A 15,000-nucleotide genomic window follows, 5' to 3' on the forward strand; every position below is an offset into this window, starting at 1 on the left:
CTGGTGTACTATATCTAAATTATTGAATTGTTGACTGATCTATCTATCTATCTATCTATCTATCTATCTATCTATCTATCTATCTATCTATCTATCTATCTATCTATCTATCTATCTATCTATCTATCTATCTATCTATCTATCTATCTATCTATCTATCTCTCTCTCTCTCTCTCTCTCTCTCTCTCTCTCTCTCTATCTATCTATCTATCTATCTATCTATCTATCTGTCTACCCGTCTGTCTGTCTGTCTGTCTGTATTGAGGTTGACTCTACATAGGCTACTGTGTTGGGTTATGAATATATCGAGATTGACACTATTTGGACATCATCAATCAATCAGTCTGGTAGTTACCGCTGGCGATGGCGAAGAGGTGTGTCCTCCAGCTAAAGGTAAAGAAGAGGCCGCCCACCGCCATGCAGCCCAGCGCTCCATTGAAGCCAGCAAGGCCCGAATACAGGGCAGCGTGCCGCACCGACAAGGACAGGCCTGCAGGGGGAGACAAAGATCACATAATTGCACCACCACTAGTGCTGTTCAAAGGGAAGGACTGGAAGTTTGGAAGGACTGGAAGATTTGAGGCTTCAAGCTTTTTTTTTGTTTTACTAATGGAATTACTTGTATTTATGAACTAAGAACATGACAGATACTCGTGTTTTTGTACATCACTACTATTACCACTAATATCTTCACCTCTTTTTTTATTATTTGTATTGTTTTAGGTCAAGTAATTAGCTTGAGGCCTCAACAGATAGCAACTGACATGCAGTAGTTCTATTACTACTACTACTACTACTTATGACTGTCATTGTAGTATTAAGTCCAGTAGGTGTCACCAGACACTAGCAATGTCTCTCTCTCTCTCTCTCTCTCTCTCTCTCTCTCTCTCTCTCTCTCTCTCTCTCTCTCTCTCTCTCTCTAACTCTCTCTCTCTCTCTCTCTCTCTCTCTCTCTCTCTCTCTCTCTCTCTCTCTCTCTCTCTCTCTCTCTCTCTCTCTCGCTCGCTCTCTTTCTCTCTCCTTCCTGGTTCAGGCGTCATGGCACCGTCGTCAGTGTGCATTCCTAATAATAGTCCTTATAATTAGTATGCAAATTCAGAATTTAGACGCAGTCTTAAGAGGCTGGACCTGCATAACGCATCACGCAGAGGAAAACAGCAAACTGCGTATTCCCAGAACTGCCGGTCTGGCGCTGGCTTACGTAATGTTAACAGAAAATAGATTATTTAGGTCACCGTGACATACAGGGTAATACATCTTACAGTACAGGATGTAGTGTGTGTGTGTGTGTGTGTGTGTGTGTGTGTGTGTGTGTGTGTGTGTGAGAGAGAGAGAGAGAGAGAGAGAGAGAGAGTGTGTGTGTGTGTGTGTGTGTGTGTGTGTGTGTGTGTGTGTGTGTGTGTGTGTGTGTGTGTGTGTGTGTGTGTGTGTGTGTGTGTGTGTGTGTGTGTGTGTGTGTGTGTGTGTGTGTGTGTGTGTGTGTGCGTGTGTGTGTGTGTGTGTGTGTGTGTGTATCTTTTTGGGTGCAGGACCACAAGTCATAAACCAGACTTAGTTAACCTACAGGGAGTGGTAAACCTGATAATAGATGTACCAGCAGGCATAATTTAGTTAAGAAAGTGAGGACGCCAGGCTCTTCTATTAGATGATTTACCTCATACCACAAGGTTTAGTACTGAACCAACTTCTTAGTATACCTTGCCCCAGCAAGCCCATGAAAAATCCCAAAGTTTCCGAACAAGCAATCTACCTAAGCGTTATGAGCGGTAGCGTACCATAATGAATAAATTACCGCCCCAAAAAGATTGGCCCATAGAAAGTCATTTGATGGATATATAACCAAATTGAATATCTGCGGCAGAGCTCCAAATGACACACACAAGGTACAGGGGTGAATAGAACATGATGTTATAAAGTGAAATTCTTTTCTTTATTATCTTATCCTTTAACTTATCCTTTAAATGAGGGATGGAATACTAAGAGTAACTGAAGAGTTTTTTTATTTTATTTTAGAACCCTGCTGCTGCTGCTTTTCTGTCTGCACGTTCCTTTCTCTCCCTTTGTGGCAGATCATTTGATTGGTTCTGGGCTGCTATCGGAGTCATGGTATCGACTGAGGGCTTTGTGATTGGCTCTGAGCATTGAAAGGATTTACTGTAAAGGACAGGTGAGCAGTTAGCGTGGGCACTAGGTTTAGCACACTAGGAGTGCATTGCAATATGCAACCTTGCCTCCTCCACTTGCGCTTGTCTCCTCGTCCCGCCTCCTGGCCCCTCCTCCGTGGAGAAAACGATAAAGTTTCCCAGCTGTCAGTCTAGCCACAACAACTTTTGAGGGACTGTTTTTCATTCACCATCCCAATTGCAAATGAGAAAAATATTCTACAATTGAGCTTTTGCAAGATATTGAAATATAATGCTGTTGTCAGTGATGTCATCATGACATATTACTTCCTGGTACGAGGAGAGAAGCAAGTGGAGGAGGCAAGTGGAGGAGGCAAGGTCGCATATTGCAACGCACTCCTGGTGACGGAGTCATCCAGACCTCTCCCTCACCAAGGCCACATGTTCTGCTATAAGTCACACTGTACGGTGACTGTGACAAGGAGCTGGTGACGTCTTTTCTGTACTGCACTTCTTGTTGGACATCTCCCCCCTGACATTCAACACCTTCAGCTTTGCTTATGATCAAGTAGACCAACTGAGGATAAGTTTGGTATTGTAAGCATACAGAGAGACAGAGAGACACAGAGACAGAGACAGAGAGAGAGAGAGAGAGAGAGAAACAGAGAGGCAGACAGACAGAGACAGACACAAGACCCACATCCCTCAAGCAGCTTCGCAGTAGCACATTGAATTATATAGTATATAACAAAAGCCAGACTATCTTTGTCTCGCCTGACCTTGTTCTTGTCCTGGTTGCAAGTAAACTGCTAGTTTATGTGTATGCCATGTCTAGGTCCTAGGAAGGACTGTGCAGACAAAGGGTTATATTTATACAGTACAGAGTAACGTGTTGTTGAAGCTCTCAAGGTTTTGAGAAGATGTGTGGGCGACAGTATTGAGGACAGGAGCCATCTTGACAAGGTGTTGGGTACAGCAGTAGCACTACTCTTTTTCAATCCTTTCTTCTACTGGTTCCCAGTCTTTCTTCTCTTCTCTTCTCTTCTCTTTTACCTCAAGCCTGTTCTGCCCCATTCCTTTCTGCTCCTATGTTCCACTCCTCTCCTCTCCTCTACTCTCCTCTCCTCTCCTCTCCTCTCCTCTGCTCTCCTCTCCTCTCCTCTCCTCTCCTCCTCCCTCTTGCTCTCCTCTCCTCTCCTCCTCCCTCTTGCTCTCCTCTCCTCTCCTCTCCTCTCCTCTCCTCTCCTCTCCTCTCCTCCAAGTGGTAGGGATAAGCTAGCTTTATCTCAAAAGTGGTATGGACATATCCCCACCATCCACACCTAAAATTACGCCCATGTCTTCCCTTTGGGCAATGGGGGGCCCCAGGCAGGTGTGGGGCCCCTAGGCTGAAGCCACAGCTAGCCTGTGCATTAGTAATCCGGCCCCGCATCTCCCCCATCTCTCTCTCTAGCTCCGCCCTCCCCCTCCCCCCATCTCCAACTCCCCCCTCCATTTCTTCCCCCTTCCTTCTTTCATACACCTTCCCCATCTCCCTTCATCTCTCCCAGTCCTTTCTCCATCTCTCTTCACCCACCCATCATCTCTCTCCATCTCCGCATTTCTCTCTCTAGCTCCCCGATCTGCCATCTCCACCCCCAGCCCCCTACCCATCTCCTCCCTCTGCTATTCATTCTTGCCCTCCAATCTTACCTACGTACAATGCCCCTTGATTGCAGGTCTTTGACAACTACAGCAGGTTTCCTTTGTGAGTGAGTGACTCATTCTCGCACTCTCGTCTGCCTCTTTTTGTACGCTGTATCCCTCTCCTCTCCTGTTCTCTTCACGTCGTTCAGTGAATCCCCTCTTCTTCCTGAATTTGTACCATTTGTACCATGCATCCCATCAACTCCTCTCATCTCCCTCTTTTTGTACATTTATATCCCTTCATTTCTTCTCTTCTCTTCTCTTCTCTTCTCTTCTCTTCTCTTCTCTTCTCTTCTCTTCTCTTCTCTTCTCTTCTCTTCTCTTCTCTTCTCTTCTCTTCTCTTCTCTTCTCTTCCTCTTCTCTTCTCTTCCCTTCTCTTCTCTTCTCTTCTCTTCTCTTCTCTTCTCTTCTCTTCTCTTCTCTTCTCTTCTCCTCTCTTCTCTTCTCTTCTCTCCTCTCCTCTCCTCTCCTCTCCTCTCCTCTCCTCTCCTCTCCTCCTCTCCTCTCCTCTCCTCTCCTCTCCCCTCCTCTCCTGTCCTCTCCTGTTCTCTTCTCTTCTCCCCTCTGTTCATTGAATCCCCTCATATCCTTGACTTTGTACAATACATCCCATCACATCCTGTCATCCGATCCCCTTTTGTACGTTACATCCCTGCATCTCTTCTAATCCGCTCCCCTATTTACAAGTTATATCCATCCCTCTCCTCTCCTCTCCTCTCCTCTCCTCTCCTGCTCTCTTCTCTTCTCCTCTCCTCTCCTCTCCTGTTCTCCTCTCTTCTCCCCTCTGTTCATTGAATCCCCTTATCTCCTTGAATTTGTACAATACATCCCATCACATCCTGTCATCCGATCCCCTTTTGTACGTTACATCCCTGCATCTCTTCTAATCCGCTCCCCTATTTACAAGTTATATCCATCCCTCTCCTCTCCTCTCCTCTCCTCTCCTTTCCTGTCCTCTCCTTTCCTCTCCTCTCCTCTCCTCTCCTCTCCTCTCATCGCCTCTCATCGCCTCTACTCTCCTCGATTCTCCTCTCCTCTCCTCTCCTCTCCTCTCCTCTCCTCTCCTCTCCTCTCCTCTGCTCTCCTCTTCTCCCCTCTGTTCATTGAATCCCCTCATATCCTTGACTTTGTACAATACATCCCATCACATCCTGTCATCCGATCCCCTTTTGTACGTTACATCCCTACATCTCTTCTAGTCCGCTCCCCTTTTTACAAGTTATATCCCTCTCCTCTCCTCTCCTCTCCTGCTCTCTTCTCCACATCATTTATTGAATCTCCCTCATCATCTCCCCTTTTTATAAATGATTAGAGATGCACCGGATCCTGATTTTTAGGATCCTGCCGGATACCGGATCCACTGCTTAAGATCCTGCCGAAAGGATATGAAAGGATAGAAACACATAGCCTACTCACACATGTGGGCCCTTTTTATCACGTTGGCTCAAACTATTTTGACTGAAAAGCCTCGGCTACCGGATCCTGGATCCTGGAACCGGATCCGGATCCTGTGAAAAACCCTATTATCCTGCCGGATCCGGAACCGGATCTTGGATCCTGTACATCTCTATAAATGATATCCCTTCATCTGCCTCTTCTTTTCTCTTCTCCCCTCTGTTCATTGAATCCCCTCATCACGTCTTCTCTCATCTCCCTGAAGTTGTACAATACATCCCTTCATCTCCTCTCATCCGCTCCCCTTTTTCTAAGTAATATCCTTTCCTCTTCGTTTTTTTCCATTCATTGTATCCCCTCATCATGTCTTCTCTCATCTCCCTGAATTTGTACAATACATCCCTTCATCTCCTCTCATCGGCTCTCCTTTTTACAAGTTATATCCCTTCCACTGCCTCTTCTTTTCTCTTCTCCCCTCTGTTCATTGTATCCCCTCATCACGTCTTCTCTCATCTCCCTGAAGGTGTACAATACATCCCATCATCCCCACACCTGCTCTCCCCTTGTGTAAGATATTACATCCGCTCATCTTGTCTCCTCTTCTCTTCTCCACTTTGTCCAATATATCGCCTCATCTACAGTAGCTGAGAGGATAAATTGGGTCAAGTGGAGAAAAAGAACAAGGTGAGGGGATATATTCTACAAAAAGTGGGAGATGAGACAAGAGGAGAGTCTCACATCTCCCTCTTTTTGTAAGCTACAATATATGCCGTCATCCTGTTCTCTTCTCCCCTCTATTCATTGAATGCCCTCATCACGTCTTCTCTTATCTCCCTTTATTTGTACAATACATCCCATCTTCACCTCACCTGCTCTCCCCTTGTGTAAGATATTACATCCGCTCATCTTGTCTCCTCTTCTCTCCTCTTCTCTTCTCCACTTTTCACAATATATCGCCTCATCTACTGTAGGGGAGATATATTGTGCAAACTGGAGAAGAGAACAGGGTGCTGGGATATATTCCCTTTCCTCTTGTTATATTGTAGCACTATACGCATGAACGGCCATCCAGGTACTTTGCTCGTGAATGTGCATTTGCCCTTTGTGGGGGAAAGCAAGCCGAATGTCTCAGTAGCCTCTTAGTGCAGATTTGGTCGCCGGTGGGCCTATTCACTATTTGCTGAAAATACCAACTACATCATAACAACATTGCTATGACCAAGAGCCTTAAATAACAGATAAAGACATGGCCATTACAATTTTGGTGACAGTACGGTTATAACATAGGTTCTGCGCTAAGGGGTTAACTTACATGCTACATCGTACCCTAAATGAACACAGTCCATGCTTCAGCCACGGCTGTTTGGCGATATTATTTGAACAGCTGGCAACACAACACGTTTTCGTTATGTTGCACGTGAACAGCACTAGTCTGCAGGTCTACCTTGTCTTTCGTTTATTCTTTCCCAACACCACCAATTGACTTGCATTGGCTTTCCCCCCAATGTTTTCCCCCATAAAAGGGCATAACCCACATTGAAAACGTCATGCCGTTCATGCGTATAGCCCATTGTCTAGTCTCCTCGTCCTCTCTTGCCCTCAGATGTCATCATGTCTCCTTTTTTCCCCTTCTTTTTTCATGTTCCTTCATTTTTTTATTCCTGTCTCATCCCCCTCTTGATTGCTGTTCCCTTATTCAAAATGTCGACCCTACTCTCTCTCACTCTGTAACATTGTGATATCGCTCTCTTACTCTTTCTCTCTCTCTCTCTCTCTCTCTCTCTCTCTCTCTCTCTCTCTCTCTCTCTCACTCGCAATTTCAAATTTCAGCTGTTGTCAGCTTTTCTCCCCTGCCCCCTCTCTCTCACTCACACTCTCGCACGCACGCACGCACGCACGCACGCACACGCACACACACACACACACACACACACACACACACACACACACACAAACACACACACACACACACACACACACACACACACACACACACACACACACACACACACACACACCGGGGGTTTCTGAACTGACTCATTGTATTCTCAGGAGGGCCTATCAGGCCGCCGAGGTATGATGCTCTCATGCTTTCATAAGTGTGAACTCTGCCTCCACTGTCACACCATTTCACACCACAACTATCGAGTATCTCTCATTCATGCTCTAGCTATCTCACTTCTCCTCTCTCTCTCTCTCTCTCTCTCTCTCTCTCTCTCTCTCTCTCTCTCTCTCTCTCTCTCCTATAGCCACTCATACTCTTTATCTCTCCCTCGTGATCTTCTGCAACCTTTTCTACTTTATTGACACACGTACACAAACCCCTTTTTCCAGGAACTGTACACATTAATAAAGCTTTACAACAGTACAGAGCTGTGTAAAGTTGAAGAAGAAGTAGCACTCTTACAGATATAATTACAACACACTAGCATCATATCTAAAAGTTGAAACCATGTAATAATAATATCATATTATCAGTGGTGTAGGCCAAATTACATCTGTAATTCCACTTTTTGGAATAATTTTCTTCTAATAAGCGTTTATAGTCAAGTAAGCAGGTAGTAATGCCCTTAAAAGTTCCCAATAACATGCTTATTAACTTTGTTAACATATTATAAGCTGCTTGCTATGTGTTTATAGTGGTTTATTTTTTAGTCTTATTATTTACATCGGCACACATATCCATCTTGATATGCTGACTAATACTAGATATGGAAGCGTCACACAAAAAAATAAATGTTCAAGATGGCTGGCATGCGTACTGATTTTCATGCTTTTACTCAAATAAAGTTACTCATCTGATGTTAACAACATTAATAAGCATGTTAACAAAGTTAATAAGCATGTTATTGGGCACTTGTAAGGGTATTACTACCTGCTTACTAGTGACTATAAACGCTTATTAGAAGAACCTTATTCTAAAGCGTTACCAGTACTTCTACTTCTACATTATACTAGCCAGGTCATGCCCACCTAGTGATGCAACACCTTAAGCGTTGCTTCTAGTCAGGCCAAGAGCAATGTAAATATCGTTTCTGATCTACCGGGGGAAAAAAAACGGGAACTCCACCCACTGAGTTGGACACCAGTCAACCAGTAGCAAACCTAGGGAGGCGGGTCAACCATGCCATTTGGGAAACGTTAATTGTTATGGCCTTGGTCAGACCAAGTCTCAAAGAGATTTGAAAGTCGATGATAATCAGGCTAACATTATACAACTCTGGGTATATAGCATTGTTTCCTAAAGACTGTGCCGGGGGGGCCCAGATGTGGGTCACGGAAGTGATTTGATTTCCTAGTTCAGTCATCCTAGCTGTCTGCATCGAACCTCAAAGTCCACAGCTGCTATGAATCACTGCAGCCATTCAATGGGCCCACAGTTTACAGTTGTTTAAAAGCAAGTGTTCAGATCATTTTTCAGTCACTAATAAAATAGCCTATCCTCCTAAATGGTCAAGAATGATCAAACACACCTTGAATATTATGATTCACGAATAATGTCTATTGACTTGGGTCAAGAAGGTTTGTGATTGAACCCGTTAAAACACGGCGTTATAAATTTGCTATTAGAATGGCAATAATCAAGTCGTAGTGCATTATTTCATATTAGTGTAGTACTATGGTAGTTAACTTTTCAATCACTTACAGAGTGTCACTGGTGCATTATGTTAAAGCAGGGGTGGGGAACCATTTTCATTCGAGGGGCCATTTCCAATTCATCCGAGGGCCGTAAAAGTCCTCCGAGGGCCTCGCAAACGGCCCTCGAGACATAGGTTCCCCACCTTTTTGTTAAAGTATGGGTCCTCTGAGAAAAGTTTGAGGAACACTGGTAAATAATGTAATAGCCTATATAGCCAGGTGTTGGAATAAGAAGGGAAATACAATAGCAAAGTCCAAGTGTGACAGTGGGTTATATAAAACGCTGCACTGTACAATTCAGCCCACTGTATGTACACAGTAAATGGGTCATGACAACTCAGCAACCTACTTCTGACACAATCTCTCTCTCTCTCTGTCTCTGTCTCTCTCTCTCTCTCTCTCTCTCTCTCTCTCTCTCTCTCTCTCTGTCTTTCAGCAGAATATGTAAATGATCTTGTTTTGCTTTCTTTTTAAATCTGCCATCACCATGGTGACGAGCTGTTCATTCCTCTTGCTTGTCAATGTGTGCCAGACTGTCAATCAGGAGAGTGAGGTGCTTACTGAGTCAGGAGAAGAGGGAGAGAGGGAATGAACATTAAAAAATGGAGGGATGGGGTGTAGGCTGAGAGAGAGAGCAAGAGAGAGAGAGAGAGAGAGAAAGAGAGAGAGAGAAAGAGAGAGAGAGAGAGAGTCAAAAACAACAAAGAGCGGCAGAGCAAACATCTGTCTGTATTTGAGAAACATCTGTCGTGTTTGAAACTGGTAGTCAGACAGGATTTGCCTTTTCTCACATGTCTGCCTTGCTATGACATGACAGTCTTCACAAACAATAGTATGCACAGCACTGCATGTTATTTTTTCAGTTCATATAGGCCTATTGATATTGTCCAATATGTAGGCTACGTAAGTATGCAAATGTTGTGTTGAGGACACATAATCTATAATGTATTTCAATGTAAGTTCATATAAACGTGCAACAGCTCCGTAGCCTCGCCATGGTGACTACAAAGTTCTGGCAAGCTTGAGCTGGCCAAGCTGTGCTCCCAGATAAATGGTGGTGGCAGTGTGTGTGTGTGTGTGTGTGTGTGTGTGTGTGTGTGTGTGTGTGTGTGTGTGTGTGTGTGTGTGTGTGTGTGTGTGTGTGTGTGTGTGATTCCAGTGCGCGTGCGTGCGTGCGTGCGTGCGTGCGTGCGTGCGTGCGTGCGTGCGTGCATGCGTGCGTGCGTGTGTAGGTGCCTGTCTGTGTGTGTGTGTATGTGTATGTGTGTGTGTGTGTGTGTGTGTGCGTGTGTGTGTGTGTGTGTGTGTGTGTGTGTGTGTGTGTGTGTGTGTGTGTGTGTGTGTGTGTGTGTGTGTGTGTGTGTGTGTGTGTGTGTGTGTGTGTGTGTGTGTGTGTGTGGTGTGTGACTCATACACATCTGTGCTGCTGTGAGACTCTCTCCTTTGGGCAAACTGATTAGCCTGGACCCATCTCAGCTCAGTCCAGTTCAGAGGCAGACCGCTGCTGCGATGCCATGTGAGCCATGAAATGGAGGCAATAACTTCAGAAGTGCGTGTGTGTGTGTGTGTGTGTGTGTGTGTGTGTGTGTGTGTGTGTGTGTGTGTGTGTGTGTGTGTGTGTGTGTGTGTGTGTGTGTGTGTGTGTGTGTGTGTGTGTGTGTGTGTGTGTGTGTGTGTGTGTGTGATAGAGAGAGAGAGAGCGAGAGAAAGAGAGAGAAAGAAAGATTGTGTGTGTGTGTGTGTGTGTGTGTGTGTGTGTGTGTGTGTGTGTGTGTGTGTGTGTGTGTGTGTGTGTGTGTGTGTGTGTGTGTGTGTGTGTGTGTGTGTGTGTGTGTGTGTGTGTGTGGCGTGTGAGGGGGTAGATTTTATGGACTCATTTGTTTGTGAGGAAGGAGGCCTTGGCTGCAAGTCATCAATCTAACCTCCCACCTGCGGCACGGACACAGCCCCCACTGCCTTCCTGTGTGTGTGTGTGTGTGTGTGTGTGTGTGTGTGTGTGTGTGTGTGTGTGTGTGTGTGTGTGTGTGTGTGTGTGTGTGTGTGTGTGTGTGTGTGTGTGTGTGTGTGTGTGTGTGTGTGTGTGTGTGTGTGTGTTCGTGCATGTGTGTGTTTGAGAGAGAGAGAGTTAGACAACCAGAATAAGAGGAGGTGGTTTGCGCGTGCGTGTGTGCTTGCGTGTGTATTTGTGTGTGTGTGTGTGTGTGTGTGTGTATGTGTGTGTGTGTGTGTGTGTGTGTGTGTGTGTGTGGTGTGTGTGTGTGTGTGTGTGTGTGTGTGTGTGTGTGTGTGTGTGTGTGTGTGTGTGTGTGTGTGTGTGTGTGTGTGTGTGTGTGGTGTGAGTCACACATCATGCTGTGAGACTCTCTCCTTGGGCAAGCTGATTAGCACTGAATATGCAGCCCAGAGGAAAACAGCACCACTGTTTGCTCTCATGTTTGACTGATCTGTCCAACAGCCTGTTTGTATGTCTGTCTGTCTGCCTGTCTATCTGTCTGCCCACGCAGCCGTAGTCTGTCTGTCAGTCTGTCTGTCTGGTTGTATGTCGATCTCCCTGTCTGCATGCGCATCTGTCTGTCTGTCTGTCTGTCTGTCTGTCTGTCTGTCTGTCTGTGTCTTGGTGTTTCTTTTAATTTATGTATTTATTTCTTTTTTAATTTATGGAAGATAGCAAGAGTGCTTTTCTGCCTGTGGGTCTGTCTGCATATCTATCTCTCTGTGTTTCGGCAACCGTGTCTGTTTGTCTGCCTATTTGATTATTCATTAATTTTGACCTAATTATTTATGCCTGTCTGCCTTCTACAACCCCCCCCCCAATACTCTGACTGTTCCTGAATAAATAATCTCATTTAAATCAAGACAAGCATTAACTGTGACTAAAATCTGGTAGTCGTCACTGTTTATTAACCTCCTTGGTGGGCACCTCAGAAGCTCCTGGAGGGCTACCTGGCGCCCACGGGCACCACGTTAGTGACACCTGCTTTACACACACCAGGGATTGACACTGGCACCTGCCGACCGGCCAAATGCTGCTAGAACTTGGCTGTGGGCTGGTAACAATTTCAGTGTCAATTTGGCAGGTAGCTTTTTCTATGGTATGACATATCAGAATAGCGTATATTCTGCACTTTGCCCCTTGTTTGTCCAATTCTTTGTTCTTTGTTCTATTCAAGTTCAAGAAAAAGGTCAGTTAGTCTGTTTCTATTGTTTCATTTCCATGTAGAAACCCATGCACTCATGTTCTTGCTTTAAGCACCTCATCTTCTGAGGGTAGATGTACAGCGTCATGATAAAAAAAAAAATAATAATGTGGCTGGAATAGCTGGATGGCTAGTGACTCGAGAAAACCACTAGCCACAATGGCCGGAAAGCGAAAAAGGTAATGTCAAGCCCTGACAAACAGATATTTTTTATATATTCTAAATCCACTTTCTTTTTATTCCACTCCTATCTTTGGTTTGTTGTATTTCAAATAGATGTTAACGGTTGCGCAGCACACAATCACATACACACACACACACACACACACACACACACACACACACACACACACACACACACACACACACACACACACACACACACACACACACACACACACACACACACACAATCACATACACACACACACACACACACACTATATATATATATACTGACAAGCATTGTAGCTTGAAGTGTCAATCTTGGGAGTTTGGGAGAGACATTGAGTTCAACACACACATTGCACGTACAAACACACACACACACGCACACACACACGCACACGCGCACACGCGCACACGCACACACGCACACACACACACACACACACACACACACAGGTGCACAGCAGAAATATGCAAGGCCACACACACACACACACACACACACACACACACACACACACACACACACACACACACACACACACACACACACACACACACACACGCACACGCACGCACGCACGCACGCACGCGCACACACACACACACACACACACACACACACACACACACACACAGAGAAAGAGTTCTAATTAAAATTATGCACACTTGAAAACACAGAGAGAAAACTGCCAGCATGATGATGTAGCATACCTGACTGCACAGTCAGAGTTCTGAGCTCTCTAAAGTGCCTTGATCAGCCAAGCCTTTCATTTTCTCCCTATGGGTGCCTGCCTGCCTGCCTGCATACCTGATGCTGTCAACAGTCTCTGGGTACCTTCATTTCTCCAGAGTTAAACAAGCTGTACCACACACAACATATAACATTAACACAAATATGCATACTGGGTTTTACCTCAGACGTCAGGTGGTGCAACTGCATCTACAGGACACTGTGCAGGATATGGTCAAAAAGGTACTGCAACTATGCTGCTCATTGAAACTGGGCTGCCTATTGCCAAATTTGATCTTTACATGAAAGTTTACTAAGTAATAAACAAATATTTTCTAGTATGGTCCAAGTACAGTAATTTTTGCAGCTAAAAATGGCTATTTTTGGAAATTCAAAATGGCGGACCATGGAGAAGATCCCCCTTTTCATGTATGAAAAGTGCAATTTTTCCAGTCATAATGAATACTTACAATTTGATGCTGGTGGTAAGTATTCATGAAAAATGTAACATTAATGAATGGGCAGCATGAATTCTGGAAATAAACAACTAAAAATCTCACACAGTGTCCCTTTAAATTATTTTGTAATTGGTAGTTGATATTCTGCAATGAATATGCTTCTTAGATAGTCCACTACAAGCATATTGAAAACAAATCCATAAAATAGTGGCACTGGCTGTGGTTGCGCCGCCCTAACGTGTGCTGCTGCTGAAACGTCACTGACCATACACAAATGCAACACAGATCTCTAAAGTGCCTTTATCAGCCAAGCCTCTCATTTTCCCACTATGGGTTCCTGCCTGCCTGCATATTTGCCTGCCTGATACTGTCAACAGTCTCTGAGTACCTTCATGTCTCCAGTTAAACTAGCTGTACCACGCACCACACACAACATTAACACATATGCATACTGCGTTACTGCGTTTTCTTATTACGCTCCATACATTTGGAATGACCTGCAAAACACGTTGCACCTACAGCAGTAACGTGCGGTCAACTTTATGGCTGGTGAGGCACTGACTTTTCCAATATCAGATTTTCAAATATATAATACTACAGCTACAGTATAAGTACATTTTTGTAAATTTACCAAATAGGCCTACTGATAAGTTTCATATGTCATAGCTTTCTTAACATAAGGTAGGCCTACAAAATAAAACATGCTGCATTTCCGTAGAGAAAATGTTATTAGATCTCTCACTCTCTCTCTCTCTCTCTCTCTCACACACACACACACACACACACACACACACACACACACACACACACACACACACACACACACACACACACACACACACACACACACACACACACACACACATAGGATTCAAACAGTGGTCTCACATAAGCCACACAGCAGCAATGTGGACAAACAGAAGCATCACGGCAGAGAGAGCTGGAGAGCAGAGCAGAGGAGAGGAGAGTAGTGGAGAGGAGAGGAGAGGAGAGGAGAGGAGAGGAGAGGAGAGGAGAGGAGAGGAGAGGAGAGGAGAGGAGATGGGAAAAGAGAGGAGAGGAGAGGAGAGGAAAGGAAAGGAAAGGGAAGGAAAGGAGAGGAGAGGAGAGGAGAGGAGAGGAGAGGAGAGGAGAGGAGAGGAGAGGAGAGGAATGGAACGGAGATGAGAGGAGAGCAGAGGAGAGGAGAGGAGAGGAGAGGAGGAGGGGAGAGTAGTGAAGAGTGTAGCTCCTTCACAGCCCACTGCTCTCACACACACAGGATTCAAACAGTGGTCTCACGACATAAACCACATCAGGGCGGATGCTCAATGAAAGACACACACACACACACAGGATTCAAAACATGGTGTCATATAGACCGCTGAGCACCACGGCGAACAAACTGGTGTGGTAGCCACTGACTTGTATAGTATAACAACGCCCTGTACTCAACTTTACAAACAGTTACAGGGCACATGAGAATCCTGTTCAGATCACAAAAGCTACCACCACACCAGACAGAATCACGGCGGATTCTTTATCTCCCCACGGGTCTCACAAACACAGGCTTCACACACATAGGAAACACTGATCTTACCTTTAACTAGTACATCAGGTC

At 45.0% G+C, this 15,000-nt stretch overlaps 1 protein-coding gene across 1 annotated transcript in view; it reads right to left on the reverse strand.

Annotated features, from left to right (window-relative positions):
* The window catches only part of si:dkey-183c6.7 (urea transporter 1), a 68,087-nt gene that overhangs the window by 8,733 nt on the left and 44,354 nt on the right, over positions 1–15,000 (reverse strand). The window contains exon 6 of the mRNA XM_063193668.1: positions 356–490. Coding sequence (XP_063049738.1) covers positions 356–490 — 135 coding nt within the window. The remainder of the gene's footprint in view (positions 1–355; positions 491–15,000) is intronic.

Source organism: Engraulis encrasicolus, unplaced genomic scaffold (genome assembly GCF_034702125.1).
Source record: "Engraulis encrasicolus isolate BLACKSEA-1 unplaced genomic scaffold, IST_EnEncr_1.0 scaffold_51_np1212, whole genome shotgun sequence".
Classification (NCBI taxonomy): Eukaryota; Metazoa; Chordata; class Actinopteri; order Clupeiformes; family Engraulidae; genus Engraulis; species Engraulis encrasicolus.